The 18609-nt window shown below is 37.8% G+C and overlaps 1 protein-coding gene across 5 annotated transcripts; it reads right to left on the reverse strand.

The window, feature by feature from the left end:
* Positions 1 to 1622: 1622 nt before the first annotated feature.
* LOC137712945 (kinesin-like protein KIN-7K, chloroplastic) lies at positions 1623 to 14406 on the reverse strand. Of its 5 annotated transcripts, none has more exons than XM_088684124.1 (24): positions 14192 to 14406; positions 13977 to 14089; positions 13131 to 13398; positions 12939 to 13036; positions 12416 to 12505; positions 11210 to 11262; positions 10947 to 11012; positions 10814 to 10867; positions 10574 to 10633; positions 10334 to 10412; positions 10078 to 10145; positions 7213 to 7275; positions 6971 to 7075; positions 6738 to 6842; positions 6487 to 6594; positions 6257 to 6403; positions 5655 to 5837; positions 5410 to 5571; positions 4437 to 4667; positions 3598 to 3858; positions 3398 to 3448; positions 2927 to 2974; positions 2632 to 2826; positions 1623 to 2439 (listed from the first exon to the last, which is right to left on the reverse strand). In XM_088684124.1, the coding sequence occupies exons 3-24, from the start codon at positions 13376 to 13378 to the stop codon at positions 1891 to 1893; spliced, it is 3024 nt and encodes a 1007-aa protein (XP_088540250.1). In that variant the 5' UTR covers positions 13379 to 13398; positions 13977 to 14089; positions 14192 to 14406; the 3' UTR covers positions 1623 to 1890. The 5 variants fall into 5 exon arrangements, with proteins under 5 accessions (XP_088540250.1, XP_088540249.1, XP_068308253.2 ...); XM_088684123.1 differs by having other exon boundaries at positions 13977 to 14099; positions 14192 to 14345; XM_068452152.2 differs by having other exon boundaries at positions 13977 to 14102; positions 14192 to 14326.
* Positions 14407 to 18609: the final 4203 nt, after the last annotated feature.

Below are 18609 nucleotides of genomic sequence, written 5' to 3' on the forward strand. Positions count from 1 at the left end.
GGACTTCGGGCTAAAATTAAAGTGTGGGTGAAAAATTATAAAACACAAATTGTCTAAAAATAAATAAACAATTAAGCTCGGGGCCTAAAAACACGGGCCAAAGCCCATGGGTGGGCTAACAATGTTTAAACCGTACGGCCTAAGCCCAAGAATTGGGCTAGGGTAAATAGATATAGGATGCAGGCCCAATATACCAGAGGCCCAGATGGGCATAGATTGAGTGTGACGCGGTGCAGTGCACCGATTCTCCAGCAACGAGCTGAGATCATGTGCTGCATCATGCATGGGGACAACAAAGCCCAATTGGGCTAGTGTTTTTTGCAGGCCAAGGTCCAGTTCAGCCCAATAGGCTGTTTAGATTTGGGTCGTGGCAGCAAAGACAACTAGCAGTCCAAAAAATGGTGTTATGCGATTCAGGCCCGAAAGTTCGAGGCCTACTAGGGCTTGGGTCGAGAAATCCAGAACACCCTAGCGGCGCTGGGTGTGGTATTCAAATCGGAGAAATCGTGCAAATTCAAAGAATCCTTCAAAAATTTACCAATGGCCATCAGATTTTTCGAGAAACCAATCGTCCTCGATGATGGTTGGGTCCCAAAAACATGATTGTAGGTTATGATGTTCCAGAAAGATGGCGTTGAAGCCGTGGCCTACTGCAGGTGGCGGCTGGGTTCATGGGTTCAATGTCGAAACGATGTCGTCTTCTCAGATGGAGCATTGGGGGTTTTGCTCCGGTGCATTGCGGCTCAAGAAGGCTCACGTGAGCTTGAGTTTTGAATTCGACAAACCCTTAAAAAAAATTATATTTTTTTTTTCAATTTCCAGATTAATTCAATGCATATTCAATTAAATAATTCAATGCATGGACATATATTTGATGTAATTCATGGCAATATTCACATAATTCAACAATTATGGATATAGTGCATACACAATTTATGTAAAATTTAAAATTTGAAAAAAAAAACATAAAGGTGAGTCATACATTATGGCGAATGCTCATGCTATCAGGGCTGCAAAAATATAAAGATAAAAACCGTTGTTTTGAAAGAACCTGATTGCGTGATGATATTAATGAACTGGTTTGATTCAGAAAATTTTTCTTCAATTTCAGCTTTCCATCTCCAAAGCTTGTATCACGTTCAACACAAAAAAAAAATTAAATTGAATCAATAAAATAAAAATTTAATCAATTAAAAATAATTGAAACGTAATACTACCCTAATTGAAGACGAATAATTTTTGCGTCAGATTCCTAAGCGCAACGGTAGGAGCGTGTTGATAACATATTGTGGCCTATATTTAACTGGCAAGGAGAGGGCGCGGCGGCACAGAGAAAATATAGAAAGAAATGTGTTTGTAGAGTTGTATAGAGGATGTGTTATTCCCCTTACGCAGTGCATTTATTTATAGTAACAAGGTGGAGAAAAAGTCCTCCTCTAAGGAATACAAGTCTTAATAGGGAAGAATAACTAGAATCAAATCTAATCTAAAATTTACCCTATCACACTTAAATAAGAAATTTATAACAATTGGAGCTCTTTTTTTTGCATGACTGGCCACATGTTAAACTAATATTATTATATTTCAATGTAATGCATCAACAAATACTAACCTGTGAAAAATAGAGAAACCCAGATCGTGTATTTGTGGAATACATTTGAATCGGCACTGTGTACTCGAAAAGAAGCCCTAAATCGTTACGAACAAACAATAACCCCCTTGTCAAGAAACCCCAAAAAGAAGACAAAAAAAACCCTAACTTGTATTATACACATACAATAAGCCCTTACCAAACAAAACACACATTTTTACAGCTCTCCCTCTCGCTCTCTCTCAAACCAATTTTATCGAAAGCTCAATCTTGCCGGATCATCTTGAACACTCGTCACGTTACCATCCCCCATAACCATCAGTTTGTCGGGTCTCTTTTGTTGAGTCCGAAGAATCAGTTTCGGTTCCGTGGGATTTTTTTAATTTCGCCACGAGAACCCACATGTTGGCGAGTTCATTTTCCAGGTATGCTTCTCTTTGTTTGGATTCCTCAACCCTTCTTTGAAGATCAGCCTCTCTTTTATCCTTCTCCGTAAGAGCAGCCTCGTATGAATGCTCTCTCTCCTTGCTCACTGCCAGTTCTCTCTTCATTTCTGAGATAAGCCCGCTTTGGTCCTGTTTGATGTGACTATCTCTCCGACCATTTCGGATTGTGCTACTATTTCGACGCAGAGTTGGAGAGCTCTTAGATGCGGCTAGCTCAGCAGCTTGTTTTTCATTTTGGTTCATGAGTTTGGAAACTTCTTCTGATAATGCCTTGAGCTCAACAGCAGCAGCTGAGGCTAGACCTTTGGCGTACGAGCTCTCCTCCACCAATTTCTTGTTCCGAACTTCTAACCGTTCCCTTGACTCCGTCAGTTCAGCCACCTTCTGCTTCAGTTCTTCAACCTAATTAAGGGTTGAAAAACAATAATTTAATAAGATCCTGCTTGACAGTGTTAAAATTGCTAAAGTTAAAAAATAAATAAATGGAGACATAATAGGCTCATGAAATTCATCGGTGGTACTTTTGTTGGGAATAATACGAAACTCGAATTTTACAACTAAACAAATACTTAGAAGCCACAAGAGGAGAAAAACCTGCTTCAGTAGGAGGAAAACTTCATTTTTGTCATTCAACACCGCATTATCTTTCTCTGTGCCCAATTCCTCATGCAAATTTTTTGAACCAGTTCGAGAAGTGACTACTGGGCTCAAATTTCTAAACTCTAGTGCCTCAGAAAGCTGCTGCTTCAAGGAGGCGACTGTTTCCTGCAATCCTTTGCATTCACCAATCTGGTAACAACGTAATATAAAGTCATATGAGGTTCTAAATTCTGAAGTCTCATCTAAAGATGAACAGAACAAATAAATTTTAGTAAAGTAGTTCCTGTACCTTCTGTTCCAGCTGTTCTTGGATGATACGATTATCAGCAGCTTTAACCTGGCACAAAAAAGATACAGCAGTCAACGGAATAGACTTGGAGTTGAGGCCTTCGAAAATTTCATTTCATTTCTCCATTTCTTCGATATTGTAGTTGCAATTTGCATGACATCCAAAAGTCTTGCACACTGGAAACTGAAGTAAAACTATGCAAGTGGATAAATGAAAGATGGGGTTTTTGGACATTCCATGGAACTCAAATGCTTCTATGGTGTGTCAAATGGCATATTATGTTAGTCCCTAGGCTGCAACATTAATTATCAAAAAAAATGTTTTACAATAAAAATCTACATGATTGTAAAGTCAACATGACACTCCGCATGCAGAAGGCCTACATGATGCTCCATATGAACTATTTTATAGTTCGGAATTTACTGTGCTATGTTTTCTCATATCAAAATGTACAAAGTTATTATTTATCACCTCAAGTTCAAAGGACTTCTCATTCAATTGCTCCATCACTTCAGCAATAGACTGCAGCATAAACCAGAAACAACGTAAGGTTTGAGTTTAAACAAAAATGAAAACAACTTACGATACCAGGGCATACTTTTTTCTTTTTTTTTTTTTGGAAGAAAAAGAAAAGGATACCAGCTGACAACAGTAAGGAATCCCGGACTTACTTGGGATGCTTCCAGTTGACTCATTTTGTTGTGTGAAAAGGACTCTGCAATTTTCTTTTCCACCAAAGTTATTTGTTCATTCTTCACCTTGATTTCATCTTTGAACTTTCGCATCTCCATCTTAATTTCATCCTTCTCGGAGTGTCTTGAAGCCTCCTCGGACAACCGCTTCAGAGCACTTGAACGGAGTGCTACCTCATCAGACAAGATTTTTCGCTGCTCCCTTAAAAGATCGATCCGATCAATTGACTTCATGCTAGTCTGACAGGATAAATAAATAAATGAGCAATGAATGAATCAAGAAATAGAGAAATAAACTAGTTGAAGCATGGAAATTTAACCATTTGGTCCATACTTAGTAAGTTAGTAACTTAGTATATACGTCAAGTAAGTTATCAGCCTGTATGTTTAATAAACTCAGGCTCAAATAAATAAATAATAAAAGAAGACACAAAATGGCCAAATGATATGCAGGCACAGGAAGGAAAGTATGATGTCATAAACAGCACATGACAAATTTTCTGGCCAGAAATAGTGTTCATTTCCATTTCCCAACCACATTATTTCAATATGAAACGCTGTTTCTTAGAAACAAAAATACATGCTTTTGACTCTTTTTCGCCTTTATTTCTTTTTCTTTTTTAGGTTCAGTTTAATGTCCTAGCAATTCTAAGTAACACTACAGCTTCAAAACCTGCATTACATCTGTCCTTTCTCTTTAATATATGGACATAATGAGCAATATTTGATACAATCATACTAGAGATGGCAGAAATGTTCATTGGGGGCATGCAGGCTCAAGTACAAGTTAACATCCTTTATGCAGAACATTCACATACCAGAGGTGCCTCTCGTCCCAGGAAATTTTCCTGACGAACTTCTCTGTCCTCTCTAGCCTCGGACAAAAGATCAGCCGATGGAGAGTTTTCTGTAAGAGCTGAATGTGAAAGCCTCGATTCTACATGAAAATTACCACTTTCTGCTTGAGGTGTTGAAGGTGTACTAGTAGATTTTATTCCACTGGATCTATCACTTGTGCTTGTCAACGTCCCTGTACCACTATCACGTTTCTGACCAAGATGGAAAATAAATCAACAGAAAGTACAAAAAATCTGCTGCAATGATAGACATTTTAGGCTGTCAGGCACACGGAGCAAAAAAGTTTGATTCTTTAGAGTAACCAGTTCCTTCAGAAAAGCTGAAGGTTCAGACCATATCAAGGAGTCCCTAGTTCATTCATTTTATAATTGGAAATTCAGAAAACCAAAGGGATTTTCTTACAATTACATTTCTCTAAGGAGGAAAAACAATGTTTCCAGAATTCCATGTTTATGATTGCCCATGAAATTTGAGAACCAGTTGATGTTAGCAGCATTTATGGCCATAAAAGAATCTGAAACAGAAAAATAAGCCCAAGAAATAACAAGATAAAGCTACTAAAGCTGTAAGTTATATCAGCATCAAGAATACCACCCACTGTAAGAGATATAAAACTACTGGAACAAACACCTTCAGCATCCATTCTAACAACCCTAAATTTCACATTAGACAATTGCTCAAAATCAAGGCAGCTTCTATACATTATTAACATTATTAATGACTGGATAAAGGTAGAAACCACAGATGAGTGAAACAAAACGTCACTCTGGATACTGGATAAAATAGCTGAGACAGGAAGGATGATGAAACCTAGGCCAAATTCCCCATCTTTTACATTTACTATTGGTGATTTTTTTTTATCAACGTGATTTTAAAATGTACATACAACCTTAAGAAAGGACGACAGATTTCTACAAAGCAAATGGCACATACCCGTATCTTTAACCAGTTTAGAAGTCCATGCTTCCGAGTCTTCTTCTCCCCCTTCAGTGTGTCATCAGTCATTTCAGTACTCCCCTCAAGAGGAGGAACAAACAATTCAACGCTTTCATCATCCAAAATCAAGTCCCGCCTTTTGTATGGTAGGTATGCAAGCTGTAATTTTCACAAAGAAAATAAGAAAACAAAACTCGTTTATTCATCTAGCAGAGAGAAAATATGGGAGAACTCAGTCCAACCTCCTCTTCACCAAAGGAATGTCTTCTTCTAACATCAGGTCGGTGAGAAAACCTTGATGATTGTGTTCCTTTTGTTGAGACCAAAATCAATTTTGTCAGCCTTTGGATTCTTCCCAACAAAGCAGCTTTGGCTTCTTCTTCTTGTTCCAATCTTGATTGCAGTTTGTATTTGCCATCTTCTAACTTTACACATCACGCCACAGCAAAAGAAGCAGTTCAAGTCACACAACAATGACTATTCAGAAATATATTTATGCAATTTTACTAGAGGAAACTGTGCAGCAACCGAATGACAAAAGGTCTGTTAATAATACAGAGAATTGAACCCATTTATCAAGGATGGGGCCCAAGGTGGCTTTACAGTTGATCCATAACAGTTATTTAAGAGAATCCAGAATTAACAGAAAATCAAAACCAAAATCCCAAACCAGTCAACACTCACACTTCAATATATAGTTTGTCCGGCTCCTTTTGGCTCTGAACTAGTTAGTAATGTTTTAGCATTTAATTCAAGTTTGATTTCGTCGAAAGCAAGAATACAAAAATTGTTGCAGACCCAGAAATAACCCTGAGACCAATCATGTAGAGGAATTTGGAAGCACCTTTTGTTTAAGGAGCAGAATATCATCTTCCCCAGCATCTTTTAGTTGAGGAATTGTGACTATACCCCTCTTCAACTCTTCTAACTCTTCCTTTAAACTACGTATCTCATTTTGATATTTCTTAATGAGCGACTTCTCATCAATAATCTGCGGGTACAAAACATTATGTGAGGTGAGAAACAAAGGAAAACATAATCAGTTTGAGAAAAAAAGAGATAAAGCAAGCATACCTTGTTTTGTGCTGCTTGAATTTCTATGTGTTTTGCCCGATGTGCAAATTTCAATGTATTATGTGTCTCTTCGGAACTGCTTGATGAAGGAGTAACAGTGCAGATGAGCTGTAATAGTGGACAATATAAGTAAATAAATCAATTGCAAAACTTTCTTTGCTAGCAGTATTGGTTCTGCCAGAAAGATGTATTGGAATAATATCCAGATAAGTGGAACAGAGGTGAAACCATAACAACAGGAGAAGCCTTACAGATACACGCCCATGTCCACTTAGAGAAGATTGAAGAAGTCTTGTCAATTTAGAATCCCTGTATGGTATATGAGTAGCCCTCATATCGGTCAACTTTGATATAACCTACAATAGAAGTTAAAAATACTCCGAAATAAGTATACCATGTAAGATGAACAATGACTAGAAGTACTCGAAGGACAATCTAAAAAATATTTCAGACTTCTTGGTTTAAAACAATGTTGAGGCCTCACAGTTCCTAGAGTTAGCAAACTTTTATTAATATAGGATCCTTCTTTCCGTCTGACACCAGTAGTTTCAGCTTTCGAGCTCTCAGAACCTGCCAGATCGATGAGGTTCTGCACATATAAGTTAGATATGATAGATTCATAAGAAACCCTAACTATCGAATACAAAAAATACTGAATAGATTACGATTAATCCAGGAAGATGACAAACAAGTAATTGGTATCAGTCCGTAGTGTTGAATACATACCAATTGTGACAGACTTACAGCTTCACCTTCACAATTTTCCCCACATGGACTACTTTCTATTGTCTGTTGACAAAGTAGTCATACAAATATATAAAGTCATCAATCGAGCCAAAATAAATAAACTGATGGTCCAAATAGATGTTGAGAATATCACGTTTAAGAATGCGAAAAATAGAACAAACTCCGGAAATCGAAAACAAATAACCAAGATAAATAACACCAAGAATTTATGTGGTTCGGAAATATGTGCCTACGTCCACGGGACAGCAACAACAATCTTTCACCATATCAATAATGAGTACAACCAATAATCTTGCCAAATCTCTAGAACTAGGAATTGACGAAAACCTGAAAGAACAAGAACAAGAAATACACTATCTCTTTTCTTTTCTCTCGCACACACTTTACAATATTCTCTCACTCTAATCCCTTGAGTGGTATACAATTTATTGTTTTGCTCCCTTCCCAAAACTAGTACAATATCCCCTTTATATAGACATAATAAAGGTCTTCTTCAATAAGGATTATTAATCCTAATTGGAATCTAGTTATGAATCTTTCTCCAATTGAGAAACTAACTCCAATTGGGTAAGCAACTCCAATTGGGAAAACAACTCCAATTGGGAAAACAACTTAATCCTCTAAGACTATAATTCCTTATAGACGTAGGACAACTTATCATGGGCTGGAAAAAACCCAACAATCTCCCCCTCCAGACCATGAGGAAGGTATACCAAAAAAAAAAAAATAGGATTGCTCCTCTTGACCAAACTCCCATTGATCGAACGTTTCATGACCAGACTCCCCCTGATCGAACTACCCATAATCAAGCTCCTCTTGATCGAATTACTCATTAACCAAGACCCTCTTGATTAGACTTCTCTTGACCAGGCTCCCCCTGATCGCAATACCCATCGTCATTGGCAAAGGCAATTATAGACTTCTTTGCCAGAAAACATCGCTTATCGTCATCTTGGTCCAATCAACATCTAACATACTTGCTGGCTTGCTCTTAACAACTTCTCTTGACCAGGCTCCCCCTGATCGCAATACCCATCATCATTGGCAAGGGCAATTATAGACTTCTTTGCCAGAAAACATCGCTTATCGTCATCTTGGTCCAATCAACATTAGACATACTTGCTGGCTTGCTCTTAACAACTTCAGTAAAGCATGTCCTCCTCTTGATTTCCACGTAACCCAATTAAAGCAGGTTGCACCCTCCATTCTAAACGGATATCAACCAAACCTGGCTCTGATACCACTTGTTGAGAATATCGCGTTTAAGAATGGGAAAAATAGAACAAACTCCGGAAATCGAAAACAAATAACCAAGATAAATAACACCAATAATTTACGTGGTTCGGCAATATGTGCCTACGTCCATGGGACAGCAACAACAATCTTTCACCATATCAATAATGAGTACAACCAATAATCTTGCCAAATCTCTCGAACTAGGAATTGACGAAAAACCTGAAAGAACAAGAACAAGAAATAAACTATCTCTTTTCTTTTCTCTCGCACACACTTTACAATATTCTCTCACTCTAATCCCTTGAGTGGTATACAATTTATTGTTTTGCTCCCTTCCCAAAACTAGTACAATAGCCCCTTTATATAGACATAATAAAGATCTTCTTCAATAAGGATTATTAATCCTAATTGGAATCTAGTTATGAATCTTTCTCCAATTGAGAAACTAACTCCAATTGGGTAAGCAACTCCAATTGGAAAAACAACTTAATCCTCTAAGGATGCATTTGTTGCACCAAACTATCTCGGACTGGATTAGCTTAAGGGACTAAGTTGGACTGTCTTGGTATGGACTAAGCAGGACAAGAATAGTGAAGCGTTTGGTGCAGTATCGGACTAAGTCATGGATTAAATTATTTTTAGTAGCTAAATATTTTTTTTACTACTTTTTAATTATTTTATTAATATTTTATTACTTTTTTATTCAGATATTTTCATTGACTCAATCTAGAGAATTCCATAAGCTGCATGACCTCCAGATTTCTCCAAAAAAAATCCCTGATCACCGATTTCCCAAAAAAAAAATCTTGTCCATCAATGGCCTGCAACAAATTCAAGCCTTTTCATTTCGTTTCTTCTTCCCCTGCAATTCTACCAAAAATTGCCAAGGATGATTGCTTTCCTTGGATCTCGATAGAAACCAATTTCTCAGCTTTCCTACCAACCAAACAAAATTAAACCACACCCCCCCCCCCCCCCCCCGGGAATAAAAAATACAGGAAATCAAAGAATTAACCTCCAGAAACACGGAGGAATTGAATCAAGGAGTGCTAGAATGAGATATTCCTCGAAGGTGAATCAGAGGACTGCTAGAGCAAGACAGACGACAGAGAAAGCGGGATCTTCCTCATTCGAAATTATGGGTTCAAGGCGAGAGGGAGAGAGTGGTGTTGGGCTAGCAGTGTATCTCGCTGAAGTTGGGAGTGGTGATGTGATGGTGGCTGTCGGTGCTCAAGAAAACAAAGAGCAGAGAGTGGACGAGGAGGAGACGAGGACAGACCGGACGAAGGGCTTAGCAGTCCCATGGTTGCGGGGCGCTCTCGCTAAGACCTCCTAGCGAGGGAGATAGTCGGAGCGAATCCCCTTTAGTCTCATTAACTTTAGTCCATGCACGCAACAAACACGGGATTTCCCTGATAGCTAATCCAGTCTAGTCTAGTGAAAGATAGTGAGGCCAAACAAACACACCCTAAGACTATAATTCCTTATAGACGTAGGACAATTCATGTCACTATTTACCATCAATCAATGAATAGGTGTGTCAGTGTCAAGGAACATTAAAAGAAAAATCAAATGTAAGATTACAAGATGCTATGTTAAGATATTCACCAGCGTAAATATCGTGTGGCTCCTGCTACTGAATAGATTGAAATTTGTTGAGCCAACATGCCTGTGCTCTGTTGGCAAAATGAAAACTCAATCACAAAGTGAAACAAGATTCATGAAAGAAACAACACGATTTAAAATGACAAAAACCTATATCATCTGGTCAACTAAACAAATAAACAAGATTTACTATGATAATAAAATAAAATAAAAAATTCAGCATAGTCGCAACATATGAATATGATCAATGTTCTTGTACCTTCTCCAGCTGCTATAAGTGAAAGGGCGTGAGCTGGGGACAGTACAACTTCTTCCTTTATTCCTTCAACAAAGGTGCCCTACAGCCATCAATTAAACAATTAACAAGAATTCTTAACGTGAAAGAGTAATGACTTGACAGAAGATTTTTATAAACTGACAGCAACCATCTTTATTTGCAGAACAGTAATTTATGAAGATAATTGCAACTCAAACAAAGATCGCAAAACTAATAAAGCACCTGGGCATCTTCTCTAATTCGTAAATTCTGTCCTGCTGGATTCAACAAGTCATTTACAACCTGAAATGAAAGAAACCTTAAATGATATAAAAATAAAAAATAAAAAAAGAAGCACCACTGAAGTATAAAGTTCAACACTGCATCCAGAAAACTTCAATTTACAATGGTCTACAAACAGCAACAACCATAGAATCAGAGCATCATAAGTAAGCTGGAGAGAAATAGGAAGGGAACAATTACCTCATTATAGATTTCCAAGTATGACACACGAAGAAGATACTCTCGATTTGGAGTCTGGAGAATAGACAGATATTTTAATATGTAGTTTCTCCAATAAGAAAAGCTAAAGAACTTAGAACCTCGTTTAAAGTACCTCTTGGATGATGCTAAAAGCATCCTTCACAGCCAGTGGTATAATTCCAGGCGACCTTTGATCACCCTGAAATTAGTAGGACCAATATAAGCACATTGACAATCATAATAGATCCAAGCACATTAATACTTTATATGCTACTACATAGCAGAATAAATGTTACTTCTATGAGAAATTATGGAGATATCGAGGTGACTGATCAATGCATGTTAGTCAGTTATACTCTGTAGAATAAAATGGTGAGAATAAATAGGTTATCTCACATGCATAGTGTGAGTCTTCCCGCTGCTGGTCACCCCATACGCAAATATTGTACCTGTCATGGAAGGAAATCATAAGCTAAATAAACAATAATACATTATGCCTTATCTACAACTTAGATATATCTGAATACCAAGAAGAGTTTTACTCAATTAAATTTTAGTGCAAACAGCAAATAACTTTAATCGGTTGAGCAACAAGTTGCTTAAACTATCCAAACCACCAGTGCCCCAGTTACCCTTGCCAGGCAGAAGTTGTCAGCCTTGACAGGCAATGCATTGGGTACCTAGGAAACAAAATTGATGGCAGAATCGAGATGGTGTGTTCAGTGTTCAGCCAAATAGGCTCTCTACTCAGATTCACAAAGCTTTACGAAGAGAAGATCCAAAAATTTTCTAGATGGTCAACAAAACTTTGTAGGCCAAGAACCGGAAAAGATTAATCATCTTATGATTCCGATAGTTCACCAAAAAACTATTGGTCCCAGCTTTTACCAATGCAACAGACCATTAGGTCCCAAGATTCTCTACTTTTTTCATTCACTACACGACCAAATTACAACTATACTTCAGCCAATGGGAGTTAACAATCAACTCTCAAACATATAGCCTCGTCCAGCAGAATCCAGCAACCTAGTGAAGAAGAATTTAGGATGGAAGCTGGAATTCCTAGGAATGTTGTTGAAATGAATGACTGAGGTGAGAATTGCAAGTTCCCAAATTGATTTACAATTTCATCGCCTCATGTATGCAACGATTATATCACTTCTTGCCATGCAAAAACAATATAATGAGAAAAGCACAAAATGGTCAAATGGATTTCATAACTGGCAGTCTACAGGACCAATCATCGAAATTGCAACCAAAAGTTAGGTGCTCTAATTAACTTGATAATGTAAAGGAAACAAAAGCAAAGGGAATATATCCAATTTTCCCTAAACTAATCCAAAATTTAGCCATCAAGAGCACTGATTCAGGTTGCCACTCACACAACATATTCTGAAAAATAGAACTTCTATTTTGTAGTTGGATAACAATTTTTGGTTTGCATACTAGTTGGAAAACACATACGCATTCGCCGTCTTTTATAACCAGGAAAAAAAATGGAAATGCTGATCAAGCTACCGTTAAGATTTTTTGGACATATAATCAAGCTAAAAACATTTTAGAAATTTAAGTTCATCAAACCAAGAAGTCAAAGAAATTTACCATTGACGCCTTCCATAGCACCACTTATAACATGCTGAGCAGCAACATCATAGACATGACGCGTTGTGGTTGTAGGGCCGAATACCCGATCTAGAACCAAACAATGAAGGGAAAAAAAACAAGTTCAACCAAAATGAACTTATCTGAGCTTTATGATCGATGCATTTGATAAAACAAATTCCACTAAACAAGATATGGAGGTATAACATTCTTTCTTTATAGGAAACTTTAAACTCCTATTGAATTAAGGGTAAACTCTGCACTGACTTGTAACGTTCGACAGCCGTTATCATATTCTCTACCAAGTGTGGACTTGTTTTTATATATGGACAACTAAGAAGCAAAGTGAGTGAGATCTCAATGAATATCAGCTATCCATACTTACATGTACGTATTGTTTTGCAAGTTCAATTCAAGTATCCCAACATCATTAAGCTTAGGCTTACTATTTTCTTCCTCCGCACAAGTGCATCAAATAATGAGAATGCAATATTATTTGTTTGATGGAAAGTAAAAAAAATACCATATGCATAAGCTATTGATGGATTATGCTCATTTCGCAAAATGGTGTCGCCATCTGCATACCATGCAATTTCTTCTCCTTGGCGAATTTCCCTTGGGCTATACCAGACAAAGACGAAAACCAACAGCCAACTTACTAAGTACTCATGAAACCTATACAAGTACAGTACAATTCATACTAGTGAAAATGAACCTGAGTGGACGAAAGCGGACCGTCACAGTGACGTTTTCTTTGGATTTTTCCACATCTTGCGGTAAACTTTCCAAGTACAAGTACTGTGGCTTACTTCGAGCTGAAGAAGACGCAGGAGAACTCTGGCATTCAATAGATGTTTCCAAATATTGTTTTGAAGACGTTGTAGTCGAAGATGCAGGGGAATTAGCAGCCTTTGAACTGCTCGAACCTAATTTTTTTGATTTTGATCCATATTTTGACGCCATTACCACTGGAAGTCAATCCCCTTCAAAACAATGACAACAAATTCCACTTCAGCATCAATCAACAACTTAAACTTCTGAGTTCTTCAACATGTTAACACTTTCTTAGGCTTGTTCTGATGCCACACTATAACTCTGGCCACAGAAGTGACCTCAACGTTCAAAAAGCAACCGAAATGAAGTCGAAAGTTCAAGTTTTGAGTACTTCCACTAGTTACCATCCTCTAAAACTGTTTTTGGTTGCCAAGAAAACTGTAAGGCAAAGATGATTGTGGCATATGGAGGGTAAAGTAACTCGCATTGTCGATACAAAAACCAACTCTTTCTTGAATTAGTTTAAGTTTACCTCACCACATATAACATAAATGCAAATTCCAAAACTCTATGTTATCCACTTTCCTTCATTTTCTCAGCAACCAAACACAAATTAAACAAAGACAAAGAAAATCCCACATAAAATTGCAGCTGATTACACTTTCTTAACCCAGTTTTATAATTTTATTACACCTCCCTTATTTTCAGCTCCCAATTTCCAAACCACAATTAACTAAACAGAGCATTTATATAAAAATAAAAACATTCCAAAGCTTTTTATCCTCACCTGTAAACGCAATCAGACGAGCATTGCGAATTGCATGCACCAAACGGAGAAAAATCGAGAGAAAGCGAGCTTTATGTCACAGAGATCGTCTCTGAGGCCACAGAGAGACGGATCTGAGATAAGCTGCTGCAAGTGAGTTAGTGAGAGAAAGTGAAAGAAAAGAGAGAGAGAGAGAGAGAGAGAGAGAGAGAGATAGCTGAGCTTTTTTTGCTTGCCTTGGAAGCGATGCCTTTTTCGATCAATGGAAAACAATCAGCATTTCTCAATCGAATCCAACTTTTTTGCACACAGAGAGAAAGAGTTAGAGAAACTCGTACACATATTTACACACCACCCGTTATAGACCTGTAGAGAGAGAAAATGCTAACCAAGAAAAGAGAGAAAAGAAAAGAAAAAGAAAGTGAATTTGGTACGGTAGCTGTATCTCAGTGAAAGCCTGGCTGGAAAATGGTGGGGATTTTCTACTATTTTTCTAATTTTTAAATCTAATTAATACTTTTTTTATTTTATAATTAATCACATCCTTCTCTCTTAGCAGATGATTTTACGTTCAAATCTCACTAAAAAAAAATTAGATATCAATTTATTATAACTATTGTATTACGGAAATTTTTACAATCTTTTTAACAAATAATATTATCTACATTACTAGAAAACGTAGATTAAGCCTCACATTTTTAACTTAAGTAATATATATATATATATATATAATTGTGTTATAAAAAATTACTTTTGGTTTTCTAATGTTTTTTAGTTTTTTGCAGGGAGAGAAACTTCAGAGAGTCAGAGGTCACAGGAGTTGTGCGCGTGTGATGGGTTGGGGATGCAAGAGGGGGTGGGGCCCAATGTCCAACGGGAAGGTAAACTTTCCACTTGTGGATTCCACATGAACTTTCCTTTACTTTTACTCGTATTATGGGTACATCGGTCTCAATCAGTATTTAAAAGTTTGAAAAAGGCATGTTGTAATTGGAACCATTAGGAAATTTGGAATGGGATTGGTATATCAATTCTTTCGGATTTAGTGGAAATTAGAGAAAAATTACTCAAAAAAATTCAAAAGTTCAAAATTTGTAATGGAATCTGACAAAAATTCTATAGTGAATCAATAAATATTGTTAATATTCATTGAGGAATGTTGTAATTGGAACAATTAGGGTTTTTGATTTGGGTTTAAAGGAGAATGGGGATATTTTATTGAATGACTTCTTTCTTTTAATTGCTCTGAATGGCGACCGGCTTACCTAATTCTTTATGAATTGGATAAAGTACTGTTGACTCTAAAAATTACAAAGCCTACGTGGCGCGCAGGCCGAGTAACTAATAAGCTAACTAGTCCTTCGGTTGAATGCGGGGCGTGCCAACTCGTCGGCCGAGCTCGGCCGAGGAGTAAAATTTGTTGATGTTGCGTTGAGCATGTTGCTAACTTCTCTATCTTGCGATTGCGGCCGAGGAAGGAACAAATCTCGGCCTTTGGATTCTCGAGCCTGAAGACAAGGCTGCTAGTTCTGCGAAGTTCAATATCAAATTCGGCTTTTATGGTGCCGAATGTAGTAACCTGGTAACACCTCACTTTGCCCAAAAGGCTAATGAGATGACCTCTGCCGATAAGGATTCGAAAATCCTTCTCGACCGAGACTTGGATAGATAACCAGTCAGCCTCGATGCAGTGCTGTTTATCCAAACTAAAGGTGTTTCGAGAACGGCTGATTCTACGGCAACAGTGCTGTTTATCCAAACTGAAGATGTTCGCCGGTTGCCTTCACAGTGTTGTTTATCCAAACTGAAGATGTGTTGGCGAGAAAAAGAAAATAAAAAAAATCTCAAGATGTTTGAGAGGTTTTGCGCAGGGCAGTTGTGTGTTGAATTAGACCCCTTTTACGTTGCTTGCCGCTTGGTATTTATAGAGATATGCATGGCCAAGTTGCGAAAACCAATTCCATTCACACTGTGACTCTGAGTCTTCATTGGTTGCTAACCCTACGTCTTATCAATCAAGACTTGCCGTCATCTGCAACCCAATGCAATCTTGTTTTGACTAGATTATCGGCATAATTCTAAGAATATCCATCAATACTTTTTATTCTACCATCGTAACCCTTATCCATGCATAATAAACTTCTGCCAAATACCACATGCATGCATGATAACCATGCATCCAACAACTCTAATCAAACCTTCAGCCGTAACCATGCATGGCTGGCCAAATCCAAGCACACATAGATGACCAACTCCAATCTGGCATCCTCATCTTGCACTAATATCTATGCCAATCCGTATCCATCTACCAACACTGCAGTAATGTATTAGGACTCTTGATAAAATACTCTGATGCTTTAATCCTCCGCACGTCTAAATTCCAAGAACCCCAAATCAACTTGAACTGTACTGCTTGCTTAGAAATATAATTTGCATCGTATCTATCCCATTTAAGAATATACCAAGATAATTCATTTTAAAGAAAATAATTATTATGATAAAAACCATAATATTATTTGTTAACAAAATTACCTTCACTTTTCCATCCGATGATCGGAAGTTATGCTAACTCAACGGTCTTGATTGCTCGGATCGATGGTGTAATTTTCGGCCCAAACAAGTACACTTTAGATTGTAAACAACTAAAATTTCCCCTCCCTGGAAATTTTCATAAAAAAAAAAAATAAAATAAAAAACTTTTTAGGTTAAAATTTTAATAATTATGTTTTGCTTTATTGAATAGAAAAAAAAATTCATAAATTGAGGTCAAATATTATCACCAGTTTCTAAAAAGAAAATAGAAGTTATAATTTTTTCTTGGATGAATCGAAGCTAGAATTGCTTGTTATCAAATTTCGTGATTGATTGATATCCCTTGGTTTTGGTATATGTTTTTGGCAAATGATATAGTGCTGATATATGAAACTCAAAAGGGAGCGAATGTGAAGCTTAACCTTTGGCGGGACGTGTTGGAATCTAAAGGTCTTCGCCTAAGTAGGTCAAAAAGAAACTACATACAATGCAATTTCAATGGGAATGGGGTTCAAATGAGAGAGGGATGAGGATTGGAGATCAGAAAGTACCAAATAGTGAATGTTTTTCATTATCTTATACCTAACTTGCTGGATGAATTGGATAAAGATCTCAACCATATAATACAAGCTAGGGGTGGGCAAACGGGTATAGAAACCATGGGTCAGGGCAGGTAATCAAGGTTCGGGGCGGGTACAGGCCGGTTCCTAATTTTTAAAAAGAGAAACGGGACGGGGCGACGGGGCTTTGAAATTTTAGGGATAGGGTGATTCCAAAAATATAGAAAAACAAGTACCAGGATCGGCCCATTTATAATTACTCAGTATACCCACTTCTTCTACCTTATACTGGCTCTCTCAACCATGACTGCCTCCACAGCTTCCCTCGCTCTTCCTTTTTTCTCCCCCAAAACCCTAGCCCTTTACACCCCCAAAGCCGTCTCAATCGCCATCTCTTCCGAGTTTGAGCAGGATGAGGAGGTCCTTAGTGACGACGGAGAGGCCTCCCATGAACCTAAACTCTTCGTGGGTAACCTTCTCTTCAGCATCGATAGCACTCAGCTCATTGGAATCTTCGAAAGCGCTGGAAATGTCGAGATAGTCGAGGTAGTTCCTTGTTTTCACTCAAAATTTCGTAACTTTTACTTGAAATTTTGGTGAAAAGTGAAATGGGTTGGTGATGGTTTTGTGTTTTGTGGGTTAAAATGGAGGTTTTCTTACAGGTGATAATAGGGGTGGGCAAACGGCAAGAAGATGACTGCGACGAGGATGTTCGGCAAAAAGATGAATGATTCTCTCTCCCTCCGACAACTTGCTGTTGGTGGTCTTCTTTCTTCTCTTCCTTAGGCTTGGGCTTCCATCCCCGAGTCTCATTCTTCTTCATCGGTTCGGCTTGCTGTTGTGACTGAGCGTCCATGGCTGCTCCACCAAGTGTTTGGTTGCGATACTCTGACTTTAAAACCCTTGATTTTAATTTGTCTCCCTCTTCTCACTTGGTCGTTTTCACTCTATCTACGTTATATGTGCCTTCTGTGAATTGGGCTACACTACGGTAATCCACTCATAAAGACGACGAGGTACTAGAGGTCGAAGGGGATGAAACCAGCAAGGAAGTTGGATTTGTGCATCGCTACCACCATTGTAGATGTTGTGTTCAATCTGTGCTAAAAAAAATGAAAAAAAAAAGGACCTGTGTACCCTACCTAAACCAGCCTGTTTCAAACAGGTCGGGTTAGGTCAAATTCCATTTTTAAAATTTGTTGTACCTGCCCCGGACCAACCCATTTCTTTTAAACTCCGGTCTAGTCCGGTTCTTGCAAAATTAGGCCCGACCCGTGCCCATCCCTAATACAAGTTGCATAAATGAAGTGGAATAATGCATCAGGTATGTTGTAAACCGTCATATGCCACTAAAGCTAACATAAAATTTTATAAAACGACAATATGGCCCATAATGCTTTATGACACAGAATGTTGGGCGGTCAAAAATCAACATGCAAAAAATGAGTGTAGCAAAGATGAGAATGCTCCATTGGATGTGTGGGCACACAAGAAATGATAAGATTAAGAATGAAGATATCTGAGGTAAAGTAGGAGTGGCTGCAATTGAAGATAAGATGAGA

The sequence above is a fragment of the Pyrus communis genome, chromosome 14, assembly GCF_041283825.1.
Source record: "Pyrus communis isolate YQ-2024b chromosome 14, ASM4128382v1, whole genome shotgun sequence".
In the NCBI taxonomy this organism is placed as follows: Eukaryota; Viridiplantae; Streptophyta; class Magnoliopsida; order Rosales; family Rosaceae; genus Pyrus; species Pyrus communis.

What these genes read in the sequence shown, in the direction of transcription:
- LOC137712945 (XM_088684124.1), bottom strand. Translation starts at nt 13,378, where the DNA reads ATGGCGTCAAAATATGGATCAAAATCAAAAAAATTAGGTTCGAGCAGT. An exon ending in GTGGACATGGGCGTGTATCT is followed by an intron (nt 6,595 to 6,737) that starts GTAAGGCTTCTC and finishes CCACTATTACAG; the next exon opens with CTCATCTGCACTGTTACTCC. An exon ending in TTCAAGCAGCACAAAACAAG is followed by an intron (nt 6,404 to 6,486) that starts GTATGCTTGCTT and finishes TTGTACCCGCAG; the next exon opens with ATTATTGATGAGAAGTCGCT.